This window comes from Pezoporus wallicus, unplaced genomic scaffold (genome assembly GCF_028554395.1).
Source record: "Pezoporus wallicus isolate ANWC-B61680 ecotype Strahan unplaced genomic scaffold, APGP_CSIRO_Pwel_v1 contig_229, whole genome shotgun sequence".
Lineage (NCBI taxonomy): Eukaryota > Metazoa > Chordata > Aves > Psittaciformes > Psittacidae > Pezoporus > Pezoporus wallicus.
Window position 1 is genome coordinate 3,636,831 of NW_026638360.1, and position 12,576 is coordinate 3,649,406.

A 12,576-nucleotide genomic window follows, 5' to 3' on the forward strand; every position below is an offset into this window, starting at 1 on the left:
GGAATTGCTTCTTTAGTGCAACGTTTTTGCAGCTGTTCTTTTTTACCTTAAAGAGGAAGAAAAGAACAAAATATTTAGATGTTACCATACTATCCACCCTGAAATAGCTTATTTGTAACGTAGTACTAATTAGATGTTGAGTTGAAAAATAATCCCTTTACTAAAGAATGATCCTTATAGTGAGTGCTGTGTGATTGGAAGGCTATTGGGGATGACTGGAATGAGCTGCAAGATAAACTGTCATTGTGGACTTGGAATTGTCTAGGGTTGAAGGAGAGGGTCAAGATACAAGACTGTGGGAGATTTAATGAGGCTGCTGGCAGCTGTTCTGGGGCAGCATGTACTAGGCTATCCCTTCAGCGAAGGGGCAGTTCCCCAGGGCTGAAACTGGTGACATGAGGGATTGCATGGAAAGTCATTGTTGGGAACTGATGTTCCTGGATGTTAATGCTGGAAAGGTTAATTGCAGTGAAAATGAAGATGTAGGAGAACGGAGAGACATCATACTGGGTAGGAAGCAAGGAGATTATGTTTTGGGAGGCTGGTACGACGTGTGGGGTGGAAACCTAACAGAACTGTAGATAAAGGTGAAAGTGACTGTAGATACTAAATATGGGGACTCTGGCACTGGCTTAGGAGGGCAGTGGGCTTATAGTGATGAGGCAGGAAGGAAGCTCTTCCTGGTAGCAGCTGCTGCTCTGCTTTCACCTCTTGCTGATCTGTGAGAATAAGAGAGCCAGGAAGATGACACTGTATCCAGCCCAGTGCTATGCATCACCACTGCAACTGAATATATAAGTTTGGGGGTTTTCTTCATTTGTTATGAATTCTGTGGAGTAAAATACTCAAAGAACTGCCCAATGCTTGAGATAAAATACGGCTGGGTGAAGTATTTCTTAACTTGAGTGATCTTGAGCCAATCATGTTCCCTCACACATTTCTATATTTGCCCTTCTGTAAACATTCACATTAACAGGAACTTTTTCTGATGTATACAGTGACAGTGATTCCCCAATTTTCTGGAGTATACAGATTTCTAACTTGCAGCTATTCTAGTTTGAGTTCCCCAGAGCAGCATTTCAATCCCTTGTATTCATTATCTCTTTAATATTATGCTTGCATTCACTTTTCCTTGTGCTGACAGCCATTCAGCAGCTACAGGGTTTTTCCTTTTGTACACAGATTTCACTTTTATGCCTGGAAATCCTTTGTGGCTTTTCTCCTGTTCTCCTTTCTTGTGGTAACATTAGTACCCAGTCTCTGCTGTCAGTGCATATGGTCTGTCTTCTCCCATACAACCTGCAGTTACTGTCCATTGTGTAACAGCCCAGGGAGATAGCATGTTATAAATATTTACCAAGAAATGAAAACTTTGGAAGTTCTGTTTACTAAACCTGTGTGTCTTACAGACCGTTTGGAAGGTGACAGATCAGAAGGATCTGGTCAGGAGAATGAAAACGAAGATGAAGAGTAACCGGCAGTTGTGTGCAAGCACCTAGACATTAATGGAATTTGTATAAGACATTAATTATATTTTTCCTTACAGAGCTTTAGTGCAATTCTGAGATATTGCTTTTGGATAACCTAATCTTTTGTTTTTGAATGACTGTGTGCATGACTTTGGGAGAGTGTGCAAGTTAAAATAAGCAAAGATGTTTTTAAAATGTTTTGGCATGTATGAGGGGTGCTAGAAGATGCGAAGTGCAATATTTTCCTTAACCTGCAGATGTGGGAGCTTGGATCAATGTTTTAAAGTAACTTTCATTATAGTAATAAAGTTGGTTCAAATAAATTTCTATACCTGCCATTTGCATGTTTGTTGCTTTCTAATTAAAAGACGTGGTTGTTTTAAGTAGTTTTCTGTTTTTATTTTGTACAACCATTGATTTATCACATTGTAACTTTAACCCCATTACTGCCTTCATGTGCATTTTTTCTTATAATGTTTGTGAAGTGACAAATACAGTTATTTCTTACAGTGAGCAGTGGGATTCCTTGTGACTTTGTGACCCCATGGCTCTTGGTTCTTGCATCTCCAGGGACAACCCATACATACATACACCCAATCGTCTTTCCATCAGACTTATGATAGTGTCACTCTATATTCTTTGTGTGAATCTGTAGTGTTGGTGAAATAGGTGTGTTTCACTAATAGAACCATGAATATGCATTCTTTGCAACAACAGCAGATATATATTAATTTTCACTGGATTTAGAGCAGTGCAAAGGAAACGAATTTGAAAATTCCTTTGCATTGCTTCCTAGGAATATTTATTTGGGAAGGAAGGCAGGTCCGTCAGTGTAAGGGCTCTACCCTTCCTCTGTATGTTTTTGGATGGTATTTGGGAAGAGGAAGTGAAGGAAAGAAAGAGGAGCAGGGAAAAGAGCAGCTTTGCTTAATGGCTGTTCTTGCCAAGGGTCGCAGATGCTGAGGGGCTCTATTGGGAATTGCAGAATGCTGGGAAGAATTATAAATCAGGTGATATGGGTACAGGAGGCTTCATTACCCTGCTATCAATAAAATGTGCGTTCATCACAGTCTTCATAAATTTTGCTTATGTCAACAAAAAGAATTCCCCACACTAAATGAAAAAAAGAACATTACCACAACATTCTGATACCCTAATTCACAATGCAGGCAGGCTGAAAGGACGCAGGGAAAGGGATATAAACCACAGAAACAGATGGAGATGGGAAAACTAAAGCTATTGGAGGACATGGAGAGATTTGTGAGGGAAGAGAAATGACAATTATGTGGAACTCAGCTGGCAGTAACAGCGAGGATACTTGGGCAAGGGAAAAATTATGAGAGGAAAATAGTGAGAAGATGGATAGGGTGGCTGGTTGTTAGTTTGGGTTTTTTTTTAAAGAGAAGGTAGGAAATTACTGAAGAAGAGGAAAGTATTGAAGCTTTGAAAGTGATCCAGTGAAGTGAGTTTAGGGAAGGAGAAAACTTGGGGAGAGAAGGTTTTGGAGGCAGAGTGTGCTGAGAAGAGTGGAGGTCTTAGAACACTGGAATGTTGCAGAAAACTGAGGAGGTCAGTGCAACAAAGGATGGAAATACAGTAAATTTTTGAGAACATATCTACTGTGAACAAGGGGGAGTGAAAGAAGTCAAGTTGGTTGGTTGTTAAGTATAGAGTGAAAGTAATAGTTGATGTAGATGCTTGTGTTTTCTGATGACATAAGGACTAAGTGGCCTAGTTGGAGAAGGGAGCAAAACATTATTTTTTCCTCATGACATGACACTTTGGGCAAGCATTTTCAGACCAGCAAAAATGAAAGAATATTTTATGGTTTTGTGGTATACCTATTTGGGGAGGGGGAAAGCAGTAGTCTAGAACTATTCAAACCTTGCTGCTCGTAGCACTGCACTGGGCAGTATTTTTACTTTTGTGTATGTTAGCCTTGAATTTTATAAGATAGCAGAGTACTCCTTTTATTACATTTTAAAGAACAGTACAGTAAATTTATGTAGTGTACTTAGCATATACGTAAAGTAGGTTTGCCTTCTCTACTTTAGCTGTTAGCGATAAGAGGAATAAAGCCGTGTTTCTGTTCTGTGTGGCAACTGTTCCAATGGTGGACTTCTTCCACAGCTTGGGGTCCTGAGCAGTTCTGTGAATGAAATACAGTAACATAATGTTTTATGCAGTTAGGTCCTCTACAGATGATATTTGAGATGGATTTGCTTCCAAAAAGAATAACCATGGTGTTTCTACAGAAGCATGACTTGCTTTCTTTATTTTGAAATTACTAACCTTTGCCTTTTGAAAACAAATCAGTTCTTAAGGCAGTAAATAGAGAGCATACCCTTTGTCTTCACTAGAGAAGTTTTATAAATCATCATTGTGGATGTCTTGTCTGTCTAAAAATAAAGAAGCTGCTTCTGCCACTTTCTCTAGTAATTGCCAGCAAAACGCAGACAACATAAAAGCATCTTTCTTGTAGATGTCTTTTTTTTTGTTTGTTTTTGATTTTGAAAACTAAGATATCCATAGTGTTTGGGTTAGTTTTTTCATAAACGTTTTGGTAATGGACCAAGTCTCAATTACTGTAACCATGCAGTAACAGGAGCTGTTGGTAGGAGCAGGAAGGATGCTGGTAATTCTAGAGTTCATAGCAGCAAAAGAAAGTTTGAAAATGTTATTCGAATGTGCATGGAAGTTAATAAATTTGTAATAAACCAACCCACAATCCAAAACCTCACAATTTTAGAAGCAAATCTTGAGATCTGGGTCTGATTTCAGACTGGGGACTTCGAGGTGGGAGATACTGCAGGAGCTCCCTCTAGTGCTACCTTTCATACTGCATTTGTGCAAGCATGTGCAGAAACAAAAATACGGGGATGTGTACTTCATGCTAATTTGATTACGCCATAGTGATGCAATACTTGAGAGCATCATTCTTCAAGTAAGCCATTGAGAGGAAAAGACCAACAAGCAATGGACCATCCTGTTAAGCATCAAATGACCAGTTGATTTAGCTGGCCACTGAAAGACATGGTTTGGACTGGGAGGGACCTTAAAGCTCATCCAGTTCCAATCCATCTTCCATGGGCAGGGACATCTTCCACTAGAGCAGGTTGCTCCAAGACCTGTCCAACCTGGCCTTGAACACTGCCAGGGGAGGGGCAGCCACAGCTTCTCTGGGCAACCGGTGCCAGTGTCTCACCACCCTCATAATGAAGAATTTTTTTTTAATATCAAACATATTCAAACCCTTTCGTTTCTAATTACAGTAATAACAAATTTGTTGGACAGGACAGGGAGTGGGAATTTTCCTGCTTTGCAGACTGAAACTGTACATACGCTCAAGCTGGTTTTTCTGTTCCACAACAGCCTGCTGTTGATGTTTATGTCCTACGAAGATCACTTACCTACAGCAAGGGTTCAGATGTCACTGAACTCAATTCTATGAAGGACATTTCTTAAGACTGTTGCAAAGATCAAAAGCAACTTCTGTGATGTGTTGCTACGATTCCTGGTACATAATTTAGTGTTTTGAAGCTTGGGCAGATGGTCACTGTAGGAAGCAATCTCTTGTATAAATTATGAAGATGCTGAGCCTGTTCAACATGTGATCTCCTTAAGTTCTAGTTCTTTGTTCTCTCCCCTGATGGAGGTAGGATATGGATCACTAACAACATCCTGCATCACCTTTAGTGTGAAATTTTCTTACCTAACCAGTAGATAAATGTTACAGCAGACTATTGTCTACCTCTTCTTCAGAACATTCCAGAGAATGTTTTTTTGAGACAGAAATTCCGAAAGAAAATGTAATACAGGTTTCACTGTCCTTGCACCAGCTAAATAGCTATTGTTGAAGTATGTGTGTGCGTAGTTGTGTGTAAGGGATGGGAGCCTGCTGCCTTGGAAAGCTGAGTGGTTGTGTCTGCAAAGTCATCTTTTTTTATGGAGAGATGCCACTGATCCAGGTTCAGTCTCTGATGCTCAGGCCTATTGCAAAGGCCATTCATTAACAATTCTTGGGCATCTTCCATACTGAACTGTTACATGAGCCAGCCCTGACAGCGCTGTTGAGAAATGAAGTGCCAATTAGCAGTAGTTAGCTGGTATTCCTGCTGGTCCACAGTCATGCCCCTGCAAGAGGCCAACTCTAAAAGCTTCAGCTGAAGTACAGGAGTGACACACAAGGCATATGTGAGGTCATTTGCCCTGGCTAAACAGAGATTGATTTAGTCTTTGAAATGTGGGGTTAAATCAATTTTAAGCTACTTTAATGAATTAAAGATGTCCAGATGCTTTATCTGTGTCAGCATCCAGTTTGTCTTCTCAGCAACATTCTCTACTGTTGAGTCTGAGGAGTTTTTTTTAGGGTAAGAGAGATTTCCTTAGTTTTAAATGCTTTCATTATCTGCAACTTCTTTGTTCTTTTGATGAAAAGGTACCATCTACCTTCTCAGTGTCCTTTGAGAGCTTGTTGTCAATGCTCCCCTCTAGATTAATATGCCTTTGCTGGTAGAGCAAACTGAAGTCCATAAAACTACTACTACTACTACTACTGTAAATACTGAAAAACACAACAAGGTGTTTTGATGGGGAAAATGGGTAGATGCTACTCTTAAAGCACACTTTTTCTGATTGTGACTCACCATATTACCATGCTTTCTTTTTTGCAGGAGGAGGGCACTACACTAGTATAATCCATGGAATTTGACAGATTCACCATCAGTCAGAACTGATGGCTACTAATTTAGTAAAGTCTCACTTAAGTGAAAAACCCTCTTACCAGCGTTTCTTAATAGGCTTTGTTACTAATTGGAAAACAAATCCTATGCAAATGCAGATCCAGGGATCTGCACTGTGGATCTTCCCCTTTCTCTACTGTTTCCAGTATTTTCTCCTTCCTGACCTGCTCTTAGCCTCATGCAATCTGGTTTCCTGTAGCTACTCTTTTTAGTCCTGGTGAGCAGTGAAAGGAGAGCCAAGAGGGAGGAAGACCGGGTTGTGGGAATCAGGAGCAAGGCTCTTTTCATTAGCTGGACAGTGCTTTTGCCCACCCAGTGAGGCAAACCAAAGATAAGTCCCAAATATCTTTCTTAGCTCATTCATCCCTGGTAGCTTCAGAGTCCTTACCTCAGCTCCCTCATTCCTGTCTCCTAGTTAACCTGGAGATTCTTTCCCTACATCAGAAACTTCTCAAACATGAGTGGTGAAGCTTGTGCCACAAAGATTAAGAGTTTCGGTGGCCAGTGCCTTCTTCCAGCCCAGCCCAGCCCTTCTTCCCAGGACCCTGCTGCTCTGATGACAAACACAAGTGAACCTCCAGTTCTATTGGAGGGAATTCATGTGCTCACCTCCTCACTCTATCATTTTTTCTTTCACATAATAATACCCCAAAGACTCTTCTGAGCTCAGCATAAATGTACCTTTTCCTCGATGTGTACCAACCAGCTCATTCCAGTGATCTGATGCAGCTATGGCAATGCCATAGCCCCATAACAAAGAGTTCTGGCCTCACCACCTCTGAAACCAGCCTGTGGTAGACCTGTCTTCTAGTAATTACTTGGCTGTTTTTTTTTAACTGAATACAGTTCTGTATTTAGTACAGTAGTTATTAATTGGCCTTTTTGTTCTCCAGTTCTCATTTGTTTCCAGTGATAAATACATCACTGAGCAAGACTCACCAGTGCTGAGACTCTGATCTTCCTTATCTATCGTTATACAGAACATTTCTTGCGTATCTATGATCCATTTTTGTATTGGGTTCCCATGCATACCTGAAGAAATACGGTTAAAAACAATGTATGTTAAAAATGAGCCTGTAATTGTTAAATCACCTAATGGAATAATAGTTAATACAAGGTACTTCTTGTGGTGAGTTGAATGTCACACCTTCCAAGTTGTGAGATGGGATTTCTGTTCATCAGAGTGTGATGACCATTTGGTAATAGGTGCAAGATGAGCTGGTGCTCTCACTTCAATTCTTGCTAACTTAATGTTGTCATAGTTGTCAATAGCTAGCTCTGAGGGCATGGGATACTCATTCAGTGCTTTTGTTCATGGAAAAATGTGTCTGAGATTATCTGTCTAGTTTCATGAGCATTTCAAAGACAAAACACTGTGCTCTAAAATAATTTGTGGTTACTTTACCAAAGATTGTAAAGAACAAAGAAGGTTTTTATATAACTTTAAGTGAATATGGCTTTTTCAAATAAAAATGCTGTGACAAAGCCATTTGGCTTGGAGGTTGATTTAAGGTGTAAACTTTACAGGTTTAAGGATGTAACACACAGAACTCACTTCAAAATTCTCTCAAATTTTTCTCCAGTGATTTTTTTCTTTAAAAACTTAATTATATTGTGCATCTGCTGTCATTGTACATAAGGGTCATGCAGTGAGTATGCTGAAGAGTGCAACCCTCCCTGTGGCAGGAGCTATGACTCAGTCCAAGCACAGAGACTCTCAAACACTCCCAGTGTTAGAATCACCACCTCCTTCAGCATGCCCTCACCATAGCTGGAGCAATCCCCAGCACCTCATCCCTCCACCACCCCCTTGCATGTCCCCTCTGTGGCACGTCACACGGTGATGGGGTGGGTGCAGTTGCACACTTTCCCCACCATGCTGAAAATCCATGTGATTGCTCAGAAACTCAGCCTGATTCATTCACATCACGAGTTTCACATCACTGCACTGAATGGAATTGATAGAAATCTGGAGGTTCTAAATTTGGCCTGTTACATTATAGAGGAGAGCTGGGCAAAAGATACAGAAATGAGAAACTGAATGAGTTTCGCCATTTAATTTGAAGAATCATTTCTTTTGTCCCTCTTCTCACAGTATGTTTTCTCTCTGCTTGCTATCTATCAAGTAGTTCAGTGCAGGGACTAAGAAGGCATAAGAAACTGAGTCCAAGATACAGGGGGTAGCTGGACCCCTGGCCCTTTGGGCTGTCAGTGGACGGGCAGAGAGCAGATAATGTAAGAAGCAGAAGGAAGTCTCCACTTCCCCTTTACACATTCATTCCCTGAAAAGCAGACAGAGAGCAAGGATAAATGAAAAGCTGAGTTAGACCCAAGGAAAGGGAAATATTCAATGCAGCAGTATCTTTTTGGTTCACTGAAAGGCAGTCTAAAAACAGAGTGTTACAGAACAGACTGTGAAGCATGGCTGAGCTGCAGGAAAACACTCGATGCCACCTGCACATAGTATGGCAGGGTGTATCCCACATTAAAAGCTGACTGCCAGATTAATGCAACCTCTTGTGTTTCTGTGTAATGGCTGTCTGACACTGCTGTAAGAAAGTATTTCCAAGCTGTAGGGCAACGCAGGAAAATAAACTGTATTGTGTTACATATTCTTGAAAAGAAACTGACTTCCCTCCTTCTCATGAGAAGGCACCTGCCGTCTCAGTGAGACTCCAGGTTGAAAACCACAGGATATCCGCTAGGATATATTCCTGAAGGAAAGGTAGACAGGTGAGTGAAGCTGGGCATGAAGGAGGAAACAAATTGCCTATCAGCCCCAAAAAGCCTACTAATAAAGCTAGGCTTCAGATCCTTTAACACTTCTGAGGTGAGTCCCCTTCCACCAGCCCATATTATGCCTTTTAAAAATAGGAGGCAACTCAAAATATTCAGAGATGTTCCTCCATCCTGGCAACTTCAGATTCTCTCTTGAGGTAAAGGAGTGAGTGTATTGGTAAGCCATTGGAGGCATTATTGTTGCACAGATAACACTGCTTGGTGATCTGTGTGATAAGAAATGTGAGTGCTCCTAGAGCTCCTTCTCAATACATTAAATGTAAAAAGGCTGGTACAAAAAAAAAAAAAAGTATTTGTGATCAATATGAGAATAGCAGCTCTGAATATGGTTAGTTTGTGCAGGTATGATTCGAGCTCTTTATTCACCTTAGATAAATAAAGACCATAAAATGTATCTTCCTGCTATGCTAATTAGTTCTTCAGTGATTTAGCTGTATGCTAACAGAAGAGGAGCTGTTGAGGGATAGGCATCAGACAGTGGGTCCCTGGGTTGCCATGGTAACTCTCTAGGAGGTGTGCTTAAGAAAAATGCCACTTTTGGGCTAAACTATGGGCTGGAAGATGGCAGGTGGATGGGATTCAGTGTGCTTCAGAGGGTGGTGTTTCACGGCCAGACATACAGATCAGAAGTGGATGCGTGGGCATGTGGGGAAGCAGAGGGGAGATCCAGTCGGAAGCAAAAATTCCATTTAAAATGTGATTTTGTTCCCAGATTTCTTGCTGAGCCATGAAACGTGCAGGTTTTGATAAACTCCCATGTGATCCAAGCTTGCCTGAAAGCCTTGTGTATTGCCTTCAGCCTGGGACTTTGTGCTCCTACAGCCCTTTCTCGGGAGCAGCCAGCTGAGACAGGGAGGGCTTCCCATTTTGCTGGGAGGTTAAGCTCTTTAGCAGCCTTAGATACACCCAGAGCCAACTACTTGGGATCCCAGGCATTTGTGAGCTGGAATTAATGTTGGTGGGGTCACTGAACCCCTCTCAGAACACAGGCAACATATTTCGTTTCAGAAATATTTCCAAAAGGAAACGTCCTTTGAATTTTGTGTTCGCAAAACAATTTGAAATGAAAAAAAGAAGAAACATCTTGTTCCAGCACGATCTGAGACCATGCTTTAACAACAACATTTCTTATAAGGGAGAGTGTGTTGCTTTGTCAGCCAGTTGTATGCAGTAAACAGAATCTGAGCATGTGTACACTCACGTATCTAAGGCAGAAATCAAGGTAAAAACCCAAACAAACAAAACTAATATATAGCCAGCATCATCAGTGTATAAAATGTCAGCTTTAAACAATTACTACTTTGTGGAGTTTTTTGGTGAACCAGATTTACTGTGGCTCCTTTATACCATGTGCAGTATTAAGTCCTTTATAACAAATGTGTTGTTACATTAATTTTCCCAGCCAGTTTTCAGGAACACAACATGCCTCAGTATCTACAACCTCGTTTTCCCTGCGCTGCTCAGCTATACTGTTCCTTTCCATTTGCAGCATTTCTCATTTTTTCCCTGTTTTACTGGTAAAAACCAGTTTCGGTTTCTTCAGGGTGTATTGGAGCACCACTTCTGATAACAGATTTATCATAGTGCAAAGGTAAAGAATTCGTATGTATTTAACAGACCTGAATATACTTCCTATAAACTAAACAGATTCTGAACAATATATTCTGTGCTTTTAAAACCGTAAATAAATTATAGGTTGAGCAAGCAAATACTTGTTGCTGACAGGTATTTAAATTCCTACTCATATTTTCTAAGAAGAGGAAGTGAAACCTCCCACACCTCTGTTTTTCCAAGAAATTTGATATTCCTAATCATGACAGAGCAAAGGGAAATGAAAGTCTATTGCAAGAGATGATTCTTCCTGTAAATAGTACCTGGGAACTTCTGCCTCATCTCATTGCATTTAGGCTGCCAGATGAGCATGATAAAAAACTCCTTCTTTTTTTTCTGTAGCAAATACTTCTCAGCTCTAGTCTTTGCCTGCATGTCACTGCAAGACTTTCTAAATGGCAAGGGTACAGGAGCCTAGGTTTATCTGGAGATAATTTTAGCCTCTCTCTTTCAACAACAAAAAAATTGCTCAAGCTAAATTTGGACACAGTTTTCTTGCAGAACTAATAATATTTGGCTTATCTTTTGTTGTGTTTTCATTTTTCATTTGTTCAACAGTCCCAGTTATTTATTTAAAAGTATTTATTTAAGAGACACCATCAGTATATATGGTTTTGGTTTTTTTTAATGAAGTATCTAACTATTCTGCCAAGGAACATGATAAATGTTAGCAATTCCTAATGCTCTACAAGAACATTCTTTTAAAAAAGTCAGCTTCACTTGCTGAAAAATGCAGACTATGAGGAAGGGATTTGGCTCTTCAGCAAAAACAAAGTATCTTTTCTGTTTACTCAGAAAAACAGCAGGGTGAACTTCTCTTTCCCAATTTTCTAATTGTACTTAGAGCTCAGTGAACTCACCTGTAACCCTGCACACATTACATCCTTTCAGTTGAATTCACTTGTATCTCCTGCATGTGAGAGTCATCCTAAGCTCTGGGGTACAACACAAGCCCCCAGACAACTGAAAATGCATTTCATGCCTAATGATTTTAATGCTTTCCCAGAGACGGACTGTATTAATAAAAACCTGACATCAGGTGAGCTATAGATCTCCTGGATCTTGTAAATGTAAGTGTAGGTCAAGGAACTAGACCAAGGTTCCTAGGACTGCAAAACATCAGGATAATGCATAAAAATCAGTATCATTAGATAAGCCCTACAAAAATGATACATAGGATGTTAAAATTGTGGTGGATGCTGCAGAGATCCCAAACTTGCATTATACAGTAATTTGTTGTCATCATTAAACATCAGATGGAGGATCTGTGATTTAGGCAGCAAGACAGTGTTTGGTGTGGGTGCCATCTGCCAAGAGGTCAGAGCGTGCTTATGGAGATCAAGTCCCCGTCTCTGATGAGGTTCATTTTGAGCTATTTTTGAACACGCATTTATTTCTTCTGCCTCTCTTCTCAGTATCATCTATTTGCAATTACAGTATCGTTCTGCTTGAAGGTCCTCAATGCAGAATCACTTCAGAAGTCCATGCCTTAAACCATACAAAGCTGTGTATAGTTTCCTATTTCCTTAATTTTTACTCCTGGGGGGATGGGGAGGAGAAGATTGACACAGAAAGGTGACTGTTGTAAATACTCTCTAAAGACTCCACTCTGGTTTTCTGCCTACTATAAATATCTTGAATTAGAAACCCTGTGTTGCTGAAATCTGACACATGTCCCTCTCTGCTTCTTGTTTGAAGCAGTTACCATCTGATGGATGCACTGCTTTTAAAGACCATGGCTTTGAGCTGTAAGGGACAGTGGTTGTAGAACATGTTCATTCATCCTGGGCTCCATTTCATATGTTTTTGTGGTCCAATCTGCAAAGTCCAGGATGAATGTGCCAGTTTTATTCATTTATCCACAGCCTTGCTTGAGGGATGAGTTCAGGGATTTTGTGTAGCTGAATCTGCAGATTAATTAATCTGTATTGAGCATGTAGTAATTGAATTCTAGG

General features: G+C 40.4%; 2 protein-coding genes across 7 annotated transcripts in view; both read left to right on the forward strand.

Moving 5' to 3' along the window:
- DCAF6 (DDB1 and CUL4 associated factor 6) overlaps positions 1-1,982 on the forward strand; it is an 89,343-nt gene extending 87,361 nt beyond the window's left edge. For all 6 annotated transcript variants that reach the window (XM_057410536.1, XM_057410537.1, XM_057410538.1 and 3 more), the window contains one exon: positions 1,410-1,982. In XM_057410536.1, coding sequence (XP_057266519.1) covers positions 1,410-1,474 — 65 coding nt within the window. In that variant the 3' untranslated portion in view covers positions 1,475-1,982. The remainder of the gene's footprint in view (positions 1-1,409) is intronic.
- LOC130599782 (gamma-aminobutyric acid receptor subunit rho-3-like) overlaps positions 1-12,576 on the forward strand; it is a 220,289-nt gene that overhangs the window by 137,211 nt on the left and 70,502 nt on the right. The gene's annotated exons all lie outside the window — the stretch shown is intronic.